General features: G+C 37.9%; 1 protein-coding gene across 1 annotated transcript in view; it reads left to right on the forward strand.

Moving 5' to 3' along the window:
• DNAH8 (dynein, axonemal, heavy chain 8) overlaps positions 1 to 21,147 on the forward strand; it is a 349,054-nt gene that overhangs the window by 18,736 nt on the left and 309,171 nt on the right. Inside the window, exons 6-10 of the mRNA XM_011986894.1 lie at positions 515 to 666; positions 3,092 to 3,281; positions 3,837 to 4,000; positions 7,735 to 7,911; positions 16,672 to 16,785. Of these exons, the coding sequence (XP_011842284.1) occupies positions 515 to 666; positions 3,092 to 3,281; positions 3,837 to 4,000; positions 7,735 to 7,911; positions 16,672 to 16,785 (797 nt within the window). The remainder of the gene's footprint in view (positions 1 to 514; positions 667 to 3,091; positions 3,282 to 3,836; positions 4,001 to 7,734; positions 7,912 to 16,671; positions 16,786 to 21,147) is intronic.

Raw genomic sequence — 21,147 nt, forward strand, 5'->3', positions numbered from 1 at the left:
CAAGACTCCATCTAAAAAAAAAAAAAGGGAAAAAGATGCAATTATTGGGCAGGCATGGTGACTCACACCTGTAATCCCAGCACTTTGGGAGGCCGAGGCAGGTGGATCACCTGAGGTCAGGAGTTTGAGACCAGCCTGGCCAACATAGTGAAACCCCGCCTCTAGGAAAAAAATACAAAAATTAGCCGGATGTGGTAGCACACGCTTGTAGTGCCAGCTACTCAGGACGCTGAGCCAGGAGAATGGCTTGAAGGGAGGTAGAGGTTGCAGTGAGCTGAGATCTCACCACTGCACTCCAGCCTGGGCAACAGAGTGAGACTTTGTCTCAAAAAAAAAAAAAAAGATGCAATTATTGACATCTTCTAGTAGACCCCCCCAAAAAATTATTCTATGACCATATTGAAAACTTCTTACAATAAAGTAAAAGAGGAAACAATGGTGTAAAAGCCACAGTAACTTATCTCACTTGACTTGTTATGTGATGATATGCTAAGTTCTTGACTTTTGTTTTCAGAATGCGGTCGAACTATTCCTGGAGCAACTAAAGGGGCAAAAATGATGAAATTGTATATAGACAATGCAGCCCCGGATAAACTAAAAGGACTGTGCATATTTTTTGTTCGTTGCCGTAATGATGTTGCTATAAATGTTAAAACTGTTCAAGAGGTATGTTTAAAAATTTCCGCAAATACATAGTTAAACACTGAATATATTTTCATAGTCATGCTTTACTTTGCTTTCCCTTTTTAAATATAGGACTGAATTGAGTTCCAAGAAAATAAATGTATTCATATATTCAAAGAAATTGACTGTAATAGAGCTTAGTTATATTGATACTTTAGATACTGCTTTTAATTTCATGAAAATTTCATTTCTTGATGGTGTGCAAATAATTTTTATCCTCCCATTCACTAGGAAGACATTTAATTTTGTTGATGCAAAATACTAGTTACTTTATTTAACTTCCCCTTCACTCAATATTTTAGCTCTCTTACCGTTTTAAAAGAAGAAGAGAGAGTTGTCCTAGAGCCTGGACATTGCTAACCTAGTTCTGGGAAGGCAGGATGATGGAATGGGAAAAGCAATAATTTTAGCTGGATAGACCCAGATTTGCCTCTTAGCTTCACCACTGACTAATCACTTAAGTGTATCCTCTGGAAAGTTGCTCATCCTTTCTGAGACTTAGGTCTCTACATTCTTAAATTGGGAATAATAGTACACACCTGACAGGATTGTAGTGACACTAAATGATAGTAAAAACAAATTCTTATTATATTGCCTGACATACAGTAGGCTTTCCACAAGTTCTCTTTGTTATTCTTAGAGAGTCTTAATACCTTTTACAATGGGAAAGGGAACTGAAGTCTAATCTTGTTCCTTTTCTGTTATGATAAAAGAGAGCTTGTTTAGCTTTGTTTAAGATTTTAGGTTGGCAGTTATTTTTCCCTGACCCCTTGTAAATATTTCATGGTATTTCTTGTGGATGATGAGAGCACTCCTGTTGGTGTAATTCATAGGTAATCTGCCTTTTTTTCTTTCTGTTTGCTTTTGCTCTTTGTCTTCAAAGTCCTGTAGTTTCATCACAATGCCTCTATGTATGGATATTTCCTCAATTTGTCTTCCATTTCATTAATTCTTTCTTCAACTTATCCATGATTTCATCCATTCATTTTTATAATTTATCTTTTGTTTTAGCTCAGTTATATGTGCATGTAAAGAGAGAAAGAGTCCTTTTATGAAATAGTGTAAGTCTTTCATAACTGAAAAACTGACTTCTATTCTCCAGAAGCAACTATTAAACCCTTTTAATGGATTCTTTTATTTACCTGTATGTCTCTAAATAATATGCTCTGATTGCTTCTTTTGTCAATTTAGACATTATCTGTGGCCAGTCACGGTGGCTCACACCTGTAATCCTGGCACTTTGGGAGGCTGAGGCAGGCAGATTGCCTGAGCTCAGGAGTTCGAGACCACCCTGGGCAACAGACTGAAACGCCGTCTCTACTAAAATACAAAAAATAGCTGGGTGTGGTGATGCACTCCTGTGGTCCCAGCTAGTCGGGAGGCTGAGGGATGAGAATCACTTGAGCCCCGGAGGCAGAGGTTGCAGTGAGCTGAGATCACACCACTGCACTTCAGCTTGGGCTACAGAGTTAGAAAAAATAAATAAATAAAAGAAGACATTTTCTGCGGACTTTTCTCTCTGGAAGATGATAATTTAGCTCTTTTTCTACCTTCTGACCCTTGTTTCTCCATCCCTCTATTCTTCCAACATAGTTATGTTCTATTTGACTTAGCTAAATATTTGTTTACATCATTATAACTAAATGTAATCACAGATGAGCCATGTAATGTAACAGTGGTTCTTAAACTCAAACCCATTTTCATCATAATACTAAGATACTAGTTGCCCTTTTCACCAATGTTGACATTTGACTGATGGTGCAGAAGCAACGGTGGGAAAAACTACTGATACCTTGACACAAATCAAGATGACACCAAACTGTATGAGTAGTAATTGTATACTTTATTGCCACACACTCACAGTTAAAAAACTAGCAATCAATTTTTTGGTGGCTCTAGACAAGTTTTTTAATTTTAATTTTGACTTGTGATTTCTAAATCACTTAAGATGTATTAATTGAAATGTCACGCATGGGTGCTGGGCTTTTGATTTCTGGGCTTTTGGTTTCTTATGGCTGGTAATTTATCCCACCAAACTTCTGGACAAGGGCTTTTCACCAGAAAAAAAAAAAATCATGGACAGGGCAACTTTCAACTAAGGATTTTCTTTACGCAGGTTTGGTTCCATGTCCCTCACCTTGAATAGGCTCCAGGCTATTGCTCCTTTCCTATGCAGAAATTAAAGCACCAAATAAAACATCACTTTGATGGGCAAATATGGGAATAATTAAATTGGGGGCAGAATATAAGTTTGTTGACTTTAGAACGCTAAGGTTCATAACCACTTAAGATTCCCTAATAAAATGTGTTAGTTGTCTATGTTTATTGCAATATAAAACAGGTTGTGATTTTTCAGTTCTTCAGTGGGATTGGCATGTGGAATAACATTTAAACTCCACTCTTTCAGGAAGCGCTATTTACTGTTCTGGATGCATCGAAAGGACTCTTAAATGGAATTAGGGATATGTTGGCAAATATATTTCTACCAGCTGTTCTTGCAACAAATAACTGGGGTGCTTTAAACCAGTCCAAGCAGGGAGAATCTGAAAAACATATTTTCACTGAAACCATCAACAGATATCTTTCATTTTTAGATGGTAAGTATGAAAGTTAATGTTTAGCAAATTGCAGAAAAGAAGCAAATTAACTGAGATATTTCATAAACATTAGAGAAAAAGTTTCTATCTTAAAAGATGTTAATCAAAGTAATTATGAGACTTAGAGGTAAGAAATGAAATCATTAGAACTCATTTTTGAGGATCTTTGGTGGAGTAAGATATATTTTCTTTTTAATTTTATGTTATAGCAGGAGGAATCTTTTTCTATAATATTAATGAAAATTTTCACCATATTAAAATATATACTTCATTATGAACTCTTTAAAATCTATACTTTTGTTTTTTCATATTGTTACAATGTACAATTTTGTCAGTAAATTGTGAAGTCATAATCTAATGATTAATTAGAATTATATTTCTGTAAAGTATTAGATCTTTAACATTTCAGTAATTAGAGCATAAAAGTACACATTGACATTTAACACATTGACATTAAATACTTCTTAAAATTAAATATTATTTAATATTTTTATTAATATATTTAAAATATGTAATATATAAATTAGTATTAAATGTCTTTTTTTTCCTTTTTAGGTGCTAGAATAAGTATTGAGGGAACAGTGAAGTTAAAGACAATAGACAATGTTGATTTTTCCAAACTGCACACCTTTGAAGAAGTAACTGCTGCAGCCAACAATTCAGAAACTGTTCGTCAGCTAGAGGAAGTGCTGATGGTATGGTACAAACAGATCAAACAGGTAAATTGACTGAAACAATTGCATCTGGACTAGTAGTTTTTATGTGCGTCGTAGACATTGTATTTTATCTCTAAATGTAAAGGGAAGAGGTATCTCCTTTGACTTTCTTCCAGAATCTGGTTTGAAACTCAGCCAATTTTTGGCTCTAGAGCAAAATCATTCTTCTTTGTGGACCACTTAAAATCAATTTTAAGATATTTCTCACTTCAAGGAAGAAAACATAACAATATGGGTTGAGAATGAAAGAATGAAGAATCAGGAATAGCCATCATTTATCCCCAGTAATGTTTAAATTGTTGATACTCTCCATAAAAGAGAGAGGGAAAAGACACAGCGAAGAGCCAGAGTGCTAGACACTAAATAAGCACCTCTTGGTCGATCAGTGGAGTTGTCTGTGCTGTCAAAGAAGTTCAGACTAGGCGGTTTGACATCAGCATCACAGTGGCAAGCCTGCAGCTCTACGGTCAAACTTTTTCTGGCAGTAAGAAAAGTAGTGATAGGAATACAACATATGTCAAAATTTTGAGAGGCACCAACTTATGCTATAAACACTGTGAAAGAAAATCGGCTATTACATAATTGCCCTAAACAGAAAGAGGACTCTAGGAACCACCCCCCAGATCTCTAGTTCATCAGCACAGGACAGCAGAACTAGACAAGAAAATCTTCAGTTATGTGAGGATCAAGGGGAAAAAATCTTGACCAGGCAGGAGGTACAGAAAAGCATTTCCAGTTTTACCTTTCTAGAACTATGTTAGGAGGAGGGCTGTGCAGTTGGAGTGGCAAAAATTGGAGGACTCCCCTAGGGTCTAGAGTGCTGGCCACAGCATTCGCTTCCAGGTGTCATTAGATGATTGAAACGGGTAATTGCTCACTGGATAACTCTTGCAGCCACCGTACCCAGCCAAGACTTCCTATTTAAAAAAAAAAATCTTTGGTGACACTTGGAATTGTCAGATTTTTAGTTGTTGCCAATATGTTGAGTGTGAAATGATATCTTGGTTTACTTTGTATTACTCTAAATACTATTGAGGTTGAGCATATTTAATGGCTATTTTGGTTTCCTCTGTGTTGAATTGCTTGTTTATATCATTTACCCACATCATTGCCTGTTCATATCATTTATCCGTATCATCCCTTTATTCGTTTGGATGGCTTGATGTTATCTTACTACATTTTTGGAGGTTAAATAATATTTTCCAGATATTAGTCCTATGTTGGTCCCCATTGTGTCATGTTTCATTTGGTATAGTGCCTTTAGTCATGTGGAAACTTAAGTTTTTAATGTAGATAAATATATTAATTACAAATGTTAATCCAGCCTCAACCTAGCTATCCCCAGTGACTACAAAAACTCTGCTTTTTGTATTTACTTATGTATTTACTTATGAAACCCTTTCTTACTCCAGTGTTACGAAGACATTCTCTTAAATTCTTTATTTTAAATAGTGAATATAACACAGACCAAAAATGAATATGATGAAAGGAACAAACTGTAAAATGAACACCTGTGTAACCTTTGCACAAGTTAAAAAATAGAACAAGGCTAGGCATGGTGGCTCACTCTTGTAATCCCAGCACTTTGGGAGCCCAAGGCAAGAGGATTGCTTGAGCCCAGGAGTTCAGGACCAGCCTGGGTGACACAGTGAGACCCTGCCTCAAATTAAATAAATAAATAAATAAATAAATAAATGAAAGAAAGAAAAAACATAGAACATTACCAGCACCTTAAAATGCCCTTGCATTTCTCTTCCCAGTTTTAAACACCTTTTCTTCCCCCTAGTGGTAACTATTATCTTGACAATTATGCTTTTCAATTCCATGTTTTTCTTTCTAGTTTTACCCTGTCTCCTACATTGTCTTTTAGAAATGTTACCATTTTATTTTTAACATTTAGGTGTTTAATCCATCTGGAATTGTGTGTGTGTGTGTGTGTGATGTGAGGTAGAAATCTAATTTTGTGTTTTTCATGTACCTGTAGTTAGCCAATTGTCTCGAATTAAGATTCTCTGTTAAATTGTTTAATAGTCCATTTTTTTCCTAACAAATTTGTAATATAATCTCTGTCATATATAAAGTTGTTAGACCCCTTTGTTTATCCCACTGATCTATTTACTTATTTTTTATACTATGCTGTGCTGCTTTAATTCTGTAGCGTTTTTCTAAACCAACATTTGGCACGCCAAGTGTTTTCTGTTTTTCGTCAAAACTACATTGACTATTTCAGGCTAATTGTTTTTCAAAATTAATTTTGAAACCAATTTTTAAAGTATCATGAAAAACTCTATTGAGATTCTGATTAGAATTTCGTTGAATGTGTACATTAATTTAGAGAAAACTGCCATCTTTATATTATTGAATTTTCCATCCATGAACATGATATACCTCCCCATTTAGGTAGGTCTTTTGTGTGTGTAAAATAAGTTTCAAAATTCTCTCCAAAAAGGTCTTGCATATCTTTCATTAGATTAATTTCCAGTTATCACTTTTTTTCTTTGCTGTTATAAATTGTACCTTTTTGGAAATTAAATTTTCACATTGCAAGATACCTTGTAAAGAAGTGGTACTAATTTTTATGTATAGATCTAGCAACTTTACTAAATTGTTCACGTTTATTAATTGTAAAAAGTTTGTCTTTAGTCTTTTTTTTTTGGAGACAGGGTCTCATTCTGTCACCGAGGCTGGAGTGCAGTGGCATGATCATAGCTCACTGCAGCCTCCAACTTCTGGGCTTAAGTGATCCTCCCCCTTCAGCATCCTGAGTAGCTGGGACTACAGGCATGCACCACCACACCCAACTAATTTAAAAAATTTCTGTGGAGAAGGGGTCTTGCCTTGTTGCCCAGGCTGGTCTTGAACTCCTGGGCTCAAGCAATCCTCCACCTCAGCCTTCCAAAGTGCTGAAATTACAGGCAGGAGCCACTGCTCCCGACCTTAGATATGCTTGAAGTTTAAAAATGTATCAAACTATATCATCTGTGATTATGCTGTTTCTGTTTTTTTATTTCCAATTCTTATACCTTCTGTTTCTTTAGTTATCTTGTTCTGGGACATCTATTACCAGGTGGAATAGAAGTGGGTGGTGATTGTGGCAAACTTGTCATGTCCTTGGTTTTAAAGTGATGTTTTCTAAAATGTCACCTTTGGCCAGGGATGGTGACTCATGCCTGTAATCCAGACACTTTGGGAAACTGAGGCAGGAGGATTGCTTGAGCCCTGGAGTTTGAGACCAGCCTGGGCAACATAGTGACATGCTATCGCTACAAAAAATTACAAATTAGCTGTCTGTGGTAGCACTTGCCCATAGTCCTAGCTACTCAGTAGGATGAGGCGGGAGGATTGCTTCAGCCCAGGAGGTTCAGGCTGCGGTGCTCTCTGATTGTGCCACTGCACTCTAGTGTAGGCAACAGAGCGAGACCCTGCCTCAGAACAAACATACAAACAAAAAAGCCCCCAAACCAAAAAACTACGTTCCCCCCACCACCGAAAAAAACAAAACAAAATAAATAAGAGAAACTGTCACCTTTAAATATTACGTTTGCTGGAGAGTTTTAGTAGATAGTATTTATCATGTTGTAGAAGTTCTCCTCTAGTCTTCATTTACTAAGAGTTCTTAAACATTATTTGGTGTTGAACATTATTTATACTTTTAGCTGCTTTCAAAAAGATGCAATCAGATTTTAACAAAGAAGAATATAACATTTCTATATTTTATAAATTTTTTTTGATTGCAGGTACTTATTGAGAGTGAGCAGATGAGAAAAGAAGCTGATGATGCAGGTCCACTCACTGAACTGGAACACTGGAAACGCATGTCAGCCAAGTTCAACTATATCATTGAGCAGATTAAAGGGCCAAGTTGTAAGGCTGTCATAAATGTGCTAAATGTTGCACACTCCAAACTGCTAAAGGTAAAAGGCTTTTTATTTAAAGTTTGGTATACTTCAGAACAAGCAGCTAGAAAATTATCCTGTTGAACTACTTCTTAGTGTAATATACTGGAATCGTGTTTAGAAGTGTTAGCGTTTGAGTAAGACTTTTACATATATCACAATTATTTCCAGAAGAGGAAATGAAGATTTATTTCTGAGGATTTCACAGACCAATTTTGACCATACTGCTATGGGGTGATTTCTAGGAAAGTGATCATCTTTTATTTTTAAATTGTTTTTGAAATTGTAAATCAATGAAGAAAATCAATATAGGCTCGTTGAGGTAAACAACTGCATATAGAGTCAAAAGTAGAATACATCTCATCCCCACGATTCTACCTCTTTTCCTGGAGGTCATTTACAGTTTGGCTTGATTCTAGATCCTTTTCTTTTCTCTCTCTCTCTTTTTTTTTTTTTAAAAACAGGGTCTCATTCCGTCACTTAGGTGGGGTGTAATGGTGTGTTCACAGCGCACTGCAGCCTCCACCTCCCAGGCTCAAGCAATTGTCTTGCCTCAGCCTCCTGAGTAATTGGAACTAACGGGCATGCGCCACCATGCCTGGCTAATTTTCGTATTTGTTGTAGAGAAGGGATTTCACCATATTGCTCTGGGTGGTCTCAAACTCCTGAGCTCAAGTGATCCGCCCACCTCAGCCTCCCAAAGTGCTGGGATTACAGGCGTGAGCCACCGCACCTGACTTCTTTTTCTTTCTTTCTTTGTGTGTATTTCTTTCTTTGCACAGAAAAATAAACTAATACTTTTTTGGTGAAAGATTTAAACAGTACAAATAAAACAAGTCTCTCTTAATCACATACCCTTAGCCCCACCACCCACAACTCTGTGTCCTGAATAGTAAGCACAGAAAGACAACCACATTTTTCTATTTTGTTTTTTTCTTCAAACATCTTCTGTGGTATTTATGTGTGAGTTTACTATGCATAAATGACATAGTTTAGTTTTGTGTTTCTAATTTTTAAATTAAATAAATGTCATAGCATAATACTTTTCAACTTCCCTTCCCTACCTTGATAGTATATCTTGGAGTTATGCCTGTTAGATGGAGCTGGAGCAGTATGGTTTTCCAAAAAATGTTGTTGTTGTTGTTTTTTGTTTGTTTGTTTTTAGACAGAATCTTACTCTGTCACCCAGGCTGGAGTGCAAAGGCACGATCACGGCTCACTGCAGCCTCGACCTCCCAGGCTTAAGCCATCTTCCCACCTCAGCCTCTTGAGTAGCTGGGACTACTGTCATACGCCACCATGCCCAACTAATTAAATAATTTTTTAAAAAACGTTGTCCAGGCTAGTCTCGAACTCCTGGGCTCAAGCAATTTTCCCACCTCAGCCTCCCAAAGTGCTAGGATTGCAGGTGTGAGTCACTGTGTCTTGCCCAAAATGTTAATGTAGCCTATTAGGTTTTATCTGATCATTTCCCTGTTTGTGGACCAATTTTCCCCTTTCTTTTTTTGCAAGTCTGAGATATAATTCACATACTATTCATTTTATCCATTTAAAGTGAACAATTCAGATATTTTTAGTGTATTCATAACTGCACAAATATCACCACAATCCAATTTTAGAACATTTTCATCACCTCAAAGAGAAACTGTATCCTTTAGCTCTCACCTTCCCATTTCCAACATTCCCCCTTCCCCCAAGCCCTCTGTCTAGATTTGCCTATTCTGGACATTTTATATAAGTGGAATCATAGATTCTTTGCCTTTTGTTACTGGTTTCTTTCACTTGGCATACTGTTTTCAAGGTTCGTCCATGTTGTAGCATGTATCGGTATGTCATTCCTTTTTATGGCTGGATCATATTCTGTTGTATGAATATACCACATTTTGTTTATCAGTTTATGGACATTTGGGTTGTTCCCCTTTTTTTTGGCAATTATGCATAATGCTGCTATGAACATTCATGTACTGTACAACTTTTTGTGTTGATATATATTGTCATTTGTCTTGGTTATTATACCTAGGGGTGGAATTTCTGGGTCACATGTTAACTCTATGCTTAACTTTTTAAAGAAAATGGTTCCTTTTCTATGTGTTTATAAATATTGCTGCAGTGGAAGCTTTTATATGTCCATATGCAAATATTTCCTTAGGTTGGATACTCCACAACTTTTCAGCACTAATTATTAGTAAAGTTATATATTTTTTTCCAAGCAGGTGGCCTAAACCTGTAGTCTGAGCTACTTGGGAGGCTGAGGCAAGAGGATTGCTTGAACTCAAGAATTCTGAGCTGTAGTGCACTATGTTGATTGGCTGTCCACATTAAGTTTGGCATTGATATAGTGATGTCCCAGGAGTGGGCTGATGAAGGTGCCTAAGGAGGGGTGAACTGATCAAGGTCGGAAACAGAGAAGGTCAAAACTCTTGTGCTGATCAATAGTGGGATCATGCCTGTGCATAGCCACTGCACTCTAGGCTGGGCAATGTAGCGAGACCCTATCTCATTAAAAAAACTAAAAAAAAATGTTGGAGGGCCAACCTGACATGGAAAATGGCCTGTTTTATTTTGTTCTTTCCTTGTTAGTAGTGGAGTTGTTCAGTTTTTGCATGTTTACTGGCTATTCATATTTCTTTTGTGAATTTTCTTTTTGTATCTTTGCCTTATTTAGAAAAATTCAGACATTGTTTTGTACTGATTTATAGGAGTTCTTTATTTTTTAATGTTTTTGAGACAGGCTTCTCTTCATCACTCAGGTTGGAGTGCAGTGGCGCTATCATGATTCACTGCACCCTCGACCTCCCGGCTCAAGTGATCCTCCTGCCTCAGCCTCCTGAGTAGCTGAGACTATAGTCATGTGCCACTGTGCCTAACTAATTAAAAAAATTTTATTTATAGAGGTAGGGTCTCACTGTGTTGCCCAGGCTGGTCTCAAACTCCTGGGCTCAAGGAATCCTCCTGCCTCACACTCCCAAAGTGTTGGGATTACAGATGTGAGCCACTGTGCCTGGCCACTTGGAGTTCTTTATATAATATGAATATCAATCACTTGTTATATTTGTTGGGTGAAGTAATTCACCATGACTCCTGGGCATCTCTGCACATTTTCACTATATATGAAAAGAATGCAAGGTCCATACTACTCTTTATCTGAACATCTCTCAGAGTTGTGTTTGCAGTGAGCAACCTTGAGGGGTCAGTTCACATGTACCCCAGACAAAGAGGAGAATTAGTTAACCGCTTACTGTAAAAAGGATAAATTCCCCTAAACTCAATGTTCCTCACCTGTAACACAACCTATTGCAGGTGCAAGCATCAGTTTGTGGATATATAGGGTCATGGGGGAACAAACGCAACATAATGCTCATGCCAGTTGCTGTGATGTAATAAAATCCTTGTCTCTGACCCCAAATCTCATGTTTTCTCCCATCATCCATAAAACAGTAAAAGGCTAATGCATTAACTTCTAAGCAGGGTAAAATCCCAGACCCCCATATGGACCTTGACAATTACAGTGCAAACTTTTTCTTAGTCTGTGGCTTGTATTTTTTTTAGAACTTGAACACTTGAACTCATTTTAGACTTATAGAAGAGTCAACCAGGATAGTACAGAGAGTTCCTGCCTGCTCTTCATCTAGCTTCCCCTAATGTAAACATCTTCAAACTATTGTACAATGATCAAAATGAAGGGATAACATTGGTACAATACTATTAAAGATGCTACACACAATTTGTATTTCTCCAGGTTTTCCACTTATGTATTTTTATCTGTTCTGGGATCCAATCCAGGATCCTATTTGCATTTGACTGTCATGTCTCTTTAGCCTCCTCCAATGGAACAGTTCCTTAGTCTATACTTGTATTTCATGACCTTGATACTTTTGAATAGTAATGGTCAGTTACTTAGAAGAATGTCCCTCAATTTGGGTTTGTCTGATGGTTTCTCGTGAATACATTGAAGTTATGCATCTTTGGTAAGAATGCCAGAGTTGATGTGCTCTTCCCAGTATGACTTATCAGGGGGTACATTATATTGATGTGCCTTATTACTGTTGATTTAAAATTGGTCATTTAGTTAGGGTGGAATTTGCCAGGTCTCTGTACTGTACACGTATTGTATTTTGTGGAAGATAACCTTAAACTACATGAATAGCTTTCATAGATGGATCTTGACTGCGGCAGTTATTACTATGGTATGGTATTACTATGGTATGCTTTCATAGATGGATCTTGACTGCGGCAGTTATTACTATGGTATGCTAATGGTGGTTTTCTAGTTCCCTCATTCCTTCCACGTTTATTAATCAGAATTCTTATGTAAGAAAAAGTTGTCTCTTCTCTTATTGTAGTTATGTATTTGATCATTTATTTTCATTAATATAGCCTCATGGGTATTTATTTCATGCTTTCGGTTATAATTGAATACTATCATTATTTAGTTTGTTGCTCAAATTGTGTTTCCTCCTTGGCCATTGGGAAATCTTTCAGGTTGGCTCCTGTGTTTCCTTCTGATTCCCTTACTCTATTTGGACCACTTCTTTACTCTCTACCACTAGATAAATGCTGAAGGCTCATTTTGTATTTGTTCTGCCCTAGTCCTGAGATCAGCACTTCTCCAAGGAGCCTGGGTTTATTTTATTGGAGAGTAGTAATTAGGAACCGAAATCTGGGTGCTAGATGTGCTTTCTTATTGCTTATATTTTAATTTTTAAAAAATGGAATCATTTATAATGAGTTTTTGTATTTAGTTGAAATAATTTTTTCAGCCTCTTATTGCTTTTGTCTTTCATGTATTGTTTAAAAAGACCTTCTTAAGAAGAATAAATTGGCTGGGCGTGGTGGCTCATGCCTGTAATCCGAGCACTTTGGGAGGCCGAGGTGGGTGGATCACCTGAGGTCAGAAGTTCGAGACCAGGCTAGCCAGCATGGCAAAACCCTGTCTCTGCTAAAAATACAAAAATTAGCTGGGAGTGGTGGTGCACGCCTGTAATCCCAGCTACTCGGGAGGCTGAGGAAGGAGAATTGCTTGAACCCGGGAGGTGGAGGTTGCAGTGAGCCGAGATCATGCCACTGCACTCCAACCTGTGTGATGGGAGTGATACTCCATCTCAATAAAGAAAAAAAAAGCAAAATTAAGGTTAACCTAAATTTAAAATAGAATTACCCTTTTCTTCTATTTCTAGGGTTTTATTTCTTTATGCTTTATTCTTCAGTTAACTTGGAATTTATTTGTGTGAATCATGTAAGATTTAATAGCAATGATAATAATAGCAGCTAACATTTATTGTGTGCTTACTATGTGCCAGGCATTATGTTCAGTATCTTACCTATAACTTTTCATTTAATCCTTACATCAGCTGGATCAAATGGGTCTTATTATTATCTTCCCCATTTTGTATAAAGAATAGTGAGAGATTAAGTTTCTTGTTCAAGGTCACAGAGTTAGTAAGAGGGGAAGCAGGATATAGGTCATGCTCTTACCTCTTCAGCTAGCATTCTTTTTTCCAAATGGCTGGCTAATTTTCCCAGCACTGTTTGTCATTTTCTTTTTTCTTTTTTTGAGACGAAATCTCACTCTGTTGCCCAAGCTGGAGTGCAGTGGCGCGATCTCGGCTCACTGCAACCTCCACCTCCCAGGTTCAAGCAATCCTCCTGCCTCAGCCTCCCGAGTAGCTGGGACTACAGGCATGTACCACCACGCCCAGCTAATTTTCTTATGTTTAGTAGAGACAAGGTTTCGCTATGTTGGCCAGGCTGGTCTTGAACTCCTGATCTCGTGATCTGCCCACCTTGGCTGCCCAAAGTGCTGGGATTACCGGCATGACCCACCACACTCGGCCACTGTTTGCCGTTTTCTTTTTTTTTATTTTTTGAGACGGAGTCTTGCTCAGTCGCCCAGGCTGGAATGCTGTGGCGTGATCTCGGCTCACTGCAAGCTCTGCCTCCTGGGTTCACGCCATTCTCCTGCCTCAGCCTCCCGAATAGCTGGGACTACAGGCGCCTGCTACTACGCCCGGCTAATTTTTTTGTATTGTTAGTAGAGACGGGGTTTCACTGTGTTAGCCAGGATGGTCTCGATCTCCTGACCTCGTAGTCCACCTGTCTCGGCCTCCCAAAGTGCTGGGATTACAGGTGTGAGCCACCGCGCCTGGCCTTCATTTTCTTGTAATCATCATAATTTTTGTACGTCTACTCTTTGTTCTTCTTTTCCAGATTTGTCTTAACAATTCATGTATTTTCATCCTTTGGTATACATTTTGAAATAAGTTTATACAGTTTTTTTCTCCAGAATACCAAATGTTGAGACTTAGTTTTATATTTTTTTGAAATGTATGTAAATGGAGTCATATCATATATTCTGCAACCAGCTTTTACTCAACATTATTTGTGAGAATTCATCATGTTAATGTGTGCATTATTATTCATTTGCTACATTTGTTTTTATTGCTGTATCATATTCTGTTGCATGAATGCACCACGATTTATTTATCTGTTATCCCAGAATGGACATTTGGATTGTTTCTAGTTTGGGGTTATTGCAAGCAATGATTCAATGAACATTCTTATTCATGTCTCCTGGTGCACATGTGTGAGAATTTCTCTAAGGCATATCCCTAGGAGAGAATTTATGAATTTGTGGGTCAAAGGCACATACAATTTAAGCTCTTGGAGAGAGGTCTCTAATGATCTACCATAGTGACCTTCAGACATTTTGTGTTAAAAATACTAATCTGTAGTCTTTAAAAAGGATACAAAGCAAATGTGGTAGCAGATCTATGAATGACATTGAGGAGGGCGGGAAAGAAATATATTGGATGACAATGTAAAAATCCAAGAAGGTCTTCAGTGGTAAGAGTGGGGGTGCCATACTGATATCCCAACCTCTTTGTTGGATGGGTTTGTTGACAAACTGTTTGGCTCCCATTATTATTTTAAAATGGTTTTGTTCAGAGCATGTTATTTCTGTTTTTGCTGGGTAGACCTCTCCGTTTCATGCTCTCTTCATCTCTGACCAATTCTCAAATAGGCACTTGATTTTATCATCCCTAGTATGTAAGAGTGTTCAGTTAATAATAAGATAACATTTATTAAGAATAGGTTAAAAATCCTGAAAGAATTTGAAGGAGAGAAATTGATCAACTTTGGATAAAGACTTAACAGTTTTAGTTGAATCCGTTGATAGAATGATATTACTGATGTGAGTCAACTTGATCCCAGGCTGCTTTATGAGAGATATAGTTTCCAGAAAAAAGGAAGATGATGTTTTGGCTCTTCTCAGCATTGGCCAGATCACAATGAAGGCTTCCTTTCATTCCTGAAGCATGTGTGTTTAGAGTGATGTTGTGTGCGTCCAAAGTAGAAAGGCCAAGAGGTTGAAGCTATTAAGACCATGTCCTTGGAACCAACCCCAAAGCTCATCAATGATAGACTGGATAAAGAAAATGTGGCACATATACACTATGTGGCTATAAAAGGGAATGAGATCATGTCCTGTGCAGGGACCTGGATGAAGCTGGAAGCCATTATCCTCAGCAAACTAACATAGAAACAGAAAACCAAACACCGCATGTTCTCACTCATAAGTGGGAGTTGAAAAATGAGAACACATGGACACAGGGAGGGGAACATCACACACCGGAACCTGTCAGGGGTCAGCGGGGAAAGGGGAGGGAGAGCATTAGGACAAATAGCTAATGCACGTGGGGCTTAAAACCCAGATGAGGGGTTGATAGGGGCAGCAAACCACCATGGCACATATATCCTATGTAACAAAGCCTACACGTTCTGCACTTTTATCCTGGAACTTAAAGTAAAAAAAAAAGACCATGTCTTATTAAATGACTAAAGGCACACAGAGTGCTCATCTTTGAATAAAAGACTTAGTAATGATATGGTAAATGTCTTCGAACATTTGAAGGGATGCTGTGTGTTCACTAGGCTCCATTATGCAAAACTATAGAGATGAGCAGAGATTGCAGGAAGATAGATTTTTCTTCTCAAAATAAAGAAGAACTTTCTCATAATCAGTTATTTAAGCAGGTACTATTTGATGACCACTTACAAGAAACTGTTGATTTCAGATTGCCTTCACTTTGCTAGTAAGGTTTTGTTTTGAATAATGTTCTGTTTTTTGTTTTTGTTTTGTTTTGTTTTGTTTTTGAGACGAAGTCTCACTCTGTTGCCCGGGCTGGAGTGCAGTGGTGTGATCTCGGCTCGCTGCCAGCTCTGCCTCCCGGATTCACATCATTCTCTTGCCTCAGCCTCCTGAGTAGCTGGGCCTACAGGCACCTGCCACCACGCCCAGCTAATTTTTTGTATTTTTAGTAGAGACGGGGTTTCATTGTGTTAGCCAGGATGGTCTTGATCTCCTGACCTCGTAATCTGCCTGCCTTGGCCTCCCAAAGTGCTGGGATTACAGGTGTGAGCCACCAGGCCCGGCCATGATGTTCTGTTTTAATAACTTGACCCATTCTTGAAGACCCAGAGTAATATAATGTCACAAATAATTACCCTGGAAAAGTCATTCCTCATAGAAGCAGGTCCAGTTCAAGCCTACAGACAGAATTTTAATTATAAACAGAATGAGTCTTCAGTTTTAGTAAATCATTTAAGGTGCTTATAATAACTTTGTCTTAAGTATTGTAAGAAAAATATATGTTAATTACACTTAAATATCTACCATTTTAGTATATGTATGATTGGGAAGACTGAATTTCTTAAGTAAACTTTAGCACACTGATATATTTGGATGTTTCATAGAATTCTTATACATTTTTCCCTTAGAATTGGCGTGATTTGGATGCAAGAATCACTGATACAGCAAATGAATCCAAAGATAATGTCAGATATTTGTATACTTTGGAGAAAGTGTGTCAACCTCTCTATAACCATGACCTAGTAAGTATGCTTTTAAAGTACAGTTTTGAACTGAGTGCAATGGCTCGCACCTGTAAGTCTAGCTACTCAGAAGGCTGAGGTGGAAGGATCGCTTGAGCCCAGGAGCTCAAGGCTGCAGTGAGCTATGATTGTGCCACTGCATTCCAGTCTGAGTGACAGAGCAAGAAGACCCCATCTCTGAAAAAAAAAAGGTACAATTTAAGAAATTGACTTGTATAATTAATGCATTAAAATCTTTAATATGTGTGTATTGGAGAAAAACATCCTGCCAAAAGTTATTTAAAATATGTATTTTCCTCTTATGTATTTATGAAGAATGATAAACTATATTTAATATTTTAACCCATATTAAATATATAGTGAATCATTAGTATAATATGAAATAAGCAAGGCAAATATTAATGTATTATTTACCCTTTGCTACATAACAAATTACCTCAGAACTGAGTGGCTTAAAAACAGTGAGCATTCATCATGTCAGAGTTTCTGGCTCAGGAATCCAGGCAAGGCATAGCTAAGAGCTTCTGCTTCAAGTCTCTCATGAGGTTGCCCAGTGGCTAAGTGGGACTGTGGACTCATCTGAAGTGGGGGAGGCTGACTGGGGAGAGTCTTCTTCTCAGCTCACTCATGTGGTTATTGGCAGGCCCCAGTCCCTAGCCACATGGGCCTCTCCACCTGGCAACTTGCTTCCCTTGGGGTGAGTGATCCAAGAGTGAGCAGGAGAATGAGAGAACACCCAAATTGGAATCTACCTTCTTTTTGTAACCTAATCTCTGAAGTGACAGCCCATCATTTCTGTTGTATTCTATTGACTAGAAGCAAGTGAGTCTGGTTCATTCTGGGCAGGTAGGGGAATATACAAGGGTGTGAGTACTATGTGGGTGAGCATCACTGGGGCCATCTTCGGGGCTGCCTATCAAGGTAGATACTTCCCAGTTTACAGATTAGGAAACCAAACTCATCATGGTGTAGTGACTTTGCCAGCATCACTCAACTAATCAGGGATGCAGGACAGAACCCATCTTCTAATTTCTAGCCTATTCTTCTCATAATATTTCCATAGAGATCCTTTAAAGAACATGTTAGCACTACCATTTGCTTTTATTTTTTAAAAGTTTATATTAACTTCAAATTTATAATCTTGTATTTCATATAAAATATGAAAATTAAAAAAACTCTATCCTTTATTTAATAGAAGGAGAATTCAAGGAAGCTAGTAGTTGTTGAGAACTTAGGGCAGGATTTCCCCATTTTGCCTGGCTGTTACTTCTTTTGTAAATCACTTGTAGGCAGGAGGGTTAACCAGACAGCTGTATTTTTAAAGATGTTCCCAGGCTTGAGAATCCTTGACCTTTTGTTATAGGCATTGGGCTACATGCTTTGCATATGTTTTCATTCTGTATGCACAATGACACTCATTTCGAAGATTAGGAAACTCAGTTTGAGCATTTCTACGATGATCCATGGTGGGACCAAATTTGAATCTAGCTGTCTCTAGCATTATGGGTCGTATTATTTTTCCACTTTACTATGTTGCTTCTTCAAGGTATTCTCTAAGTTAAAATGCTTCCTCTTCCCTTCCCCTGCTCTCACCACCGTGGGATGGAGTCTCTCTCTGTCGCCCAGGATGGAGTGCAGTGGCGCCATCTCTGCTCACTGCAACCTCCGCCTCCCAGGTCAAGCAATTCTCCTGACTCAGCCTCCTGAGTAGCTGGGAAAGGTGCCACCATGTGCGTGCCACCATGCCCAGCTAATTTTTGTATTTTTAGTAGAGACAAGGTTTCGCCATGTTGGCCAGGCTGGTCCCAAACTCTCAACCTCAAGTGATCCACCCGCCTCCGCCTCTCAAAGTTGCTGGGATTACAGGCGTGAGGCACCGTGCCCGGCCCAGTGCTTTCAGATTAATTTAATTTGTGTCTGATATCTGTATTCAGTATTCTTCACTCTAATTTTTTAAGAAGTAGTCAAATCTTCCATATACGTGGCAGCACTGGCCACATGGTTTTGTTGACCAACCTTCTTGGGTCAATGCAGGTTTCATCCTAGAGGCAGGGAGAAGGAAAGACATTATGGCCTGTATCACTTAGAGTTGGAGAAGAAGAAGGTGTAGAGGCAGTTCATAATCATTCCAAGAGCGTGTTAGTAGTCAAGAAGTCTAATATGAAAGGGGAGGGAAAAATGTCGGTTGAGAGTCTTGGACAAGTGCATTTCTTACTGCCGTGAGGAATCCATCATCCATCAAGGAGCACCAAGAGACGGGACAGGAAGACCTTAGAAAGCAGAGTCTTTTAATTGAGTCCATAAAGAGATTGTAGATTTTATTTAAAACTTATTAGTGTTATTTGCAAATAATTATGACTGTTGAAAAAATCACAGCTTTATTTTAGATTCAGGGGTACATGTGCAGGTTTGTTACATGGGTATATGACATGATGCTGAGGTTTGAGGTATGGATCCTGTCACCTAGGTAGTGAGTACAGTACACAAGAGGAAGTTTTTCAGCTCACATCTCTCTCCCTTCCTCCCCACCAAGAATTATGACTTTCTTAAACTTCATTCTTCTCATTTTTACCCCTGCTACTAGTAGCTGGACTTGTGTTGTGAACCTTCGTAAAATTTATTTAATATAAGAACATTTATATCATTTCTTAGGTATTTCTGTGCACATGACCCCAAGTAAAGAAAATTAAATTGTATGGTGTTGGAGAAATGGGGCCGTTGCTTGGCTTACTTGGTAGCTCAATGACTTAATTCCCCAACTTTACAATACGAGCAATTAAAATTTCTGTCCAAGAAGAATTAAAATTATTACATGTCACAAGCATTTCGGATTGCTCACAAGATTTGAAGATGCAAATATGAAATACACATAATACCTAAAGCCTGCTCCAGGGTTACTGCAAGTAGCTCTTGATGTGAAAAATAATAGAGGAAGTGACTATGGCACAATGTTCACACTTGTCAAATCTGGTGATGGGAGTAGGTGGTCATTATATTATTCTCTGTACTTTTCTATATATTTAAAGCTTTTCAGTATAAAAAGTAAACTCGAAAGAAAGATAGAATACTCTTTATTGCTATCAAGACTCCAAATTTTAAGGTATACTGATTTCAACTTCTTGATTCAAAAGACTTGTTTTAATTCATATAATTTAAAAATCACTTAGTTCTTACGTTTTTTTCATCCTAGTAATTTTAAAAAACTTTGTTCGATTACCCTAACCATGGATGTACCTTATTATTGTTATTTTGTTGTTGTTGAGCTTTTTATATTCTCTCATGTAGGAAGGTTTCAAGCATTACCTTTAGAAATGACAGAAGTACTAATAGTATTGAGTCATATAATTGCTTCCCACTCATACACCCACTATATCTGTACTTTCAACAACTCCTTTTCCCCCTCATTTTCTTTATTCTGATTAAAAGTAACCAGCAATTGCTGTTTAGTTCATAACTGTCATTTGGGTAGGAAAAGTGTAGGGGATTCATGCTTCCATTTCTGCTTCATAAGTTTTATGTATGTTTCATTTTTTTTTTATCACCCTGGTATTGCGCTTTAGGCATATCTTACTATTATATGTTTCACATATAAGATATCTGAACACTGTGTATAGATGGACAACAGCAGTGCACTCAGGGAGCCACTATTATAAATAATGATGTTTAAAGTTCAGATGAAGGACATTTTCCTGAAGGACCCATTTGATGCCATCCCTGAGCCCTCTTTATTGGAGTTTAGTGGTCTTTGTAGACATGACTTAGCAAAAGTGGAAGGGACTCCTTCTAGGCATATTTTTATTAGGATCTTTTTGATCTACAGATACCATATATAATAGGAATTCTGACATACAAGGTTAACTATAAAGTAATGATGTTAATTTCCGTAAGCCACATAAAACTGATTTAATTATTCCGTAGTGACACCCCACGTCTAGGACATACCATACACTAATCAGTAGTTGTTTTTCTTGGCTGTATTTCTTCCATTGCCAATAAAAAAAGTCTTATATATTTTATCTTGTCCCATCAATTAAAAGGAAATTTCCTTGAAGACAGGGATGCCGTTGGCTTTGTCTGTTCTTCTGTAGTGATTTGCATCATGGTTACAAGCAGGGTCTCAGAATCTCTACTAGGTAACTTGCAGCTGCTGGATCTTAGGCAAGGGACTTAACTTCTCTACCTCTCTGTTTTCTCATTTGTAAAATGGAAACAGTGATAATGCTTTCTTTCACTCCCGTCCATGTGAAGAGACCACCAAACAGGCTTTGTGTGAGCAATAAAACTTTTTAATCACCTGGGTGCAGGTGGGCTGAGTCCGAAAAGAGAATCAGCAAAGGGAGATAGGGGTGGGGCCGTTTTATA

The sequence above is a fragment of the Mandrillus leucophaeus genome, unplaced genomic scaffold (assembly GCF_000951045.1).
Source record: "Mandrillus leucophaeus isolate KB7577 unplaced genomic scaffold, Mleu.le_1.0 Scaffold3, whole genome shotgun sequence".
Taxonomy (NCBI): Eukaryota; Metazoa; Chordata; class Mammalia; order Primates; family Cercopithecidae; genus Mandrillus; species Mandrillus leucophaeus.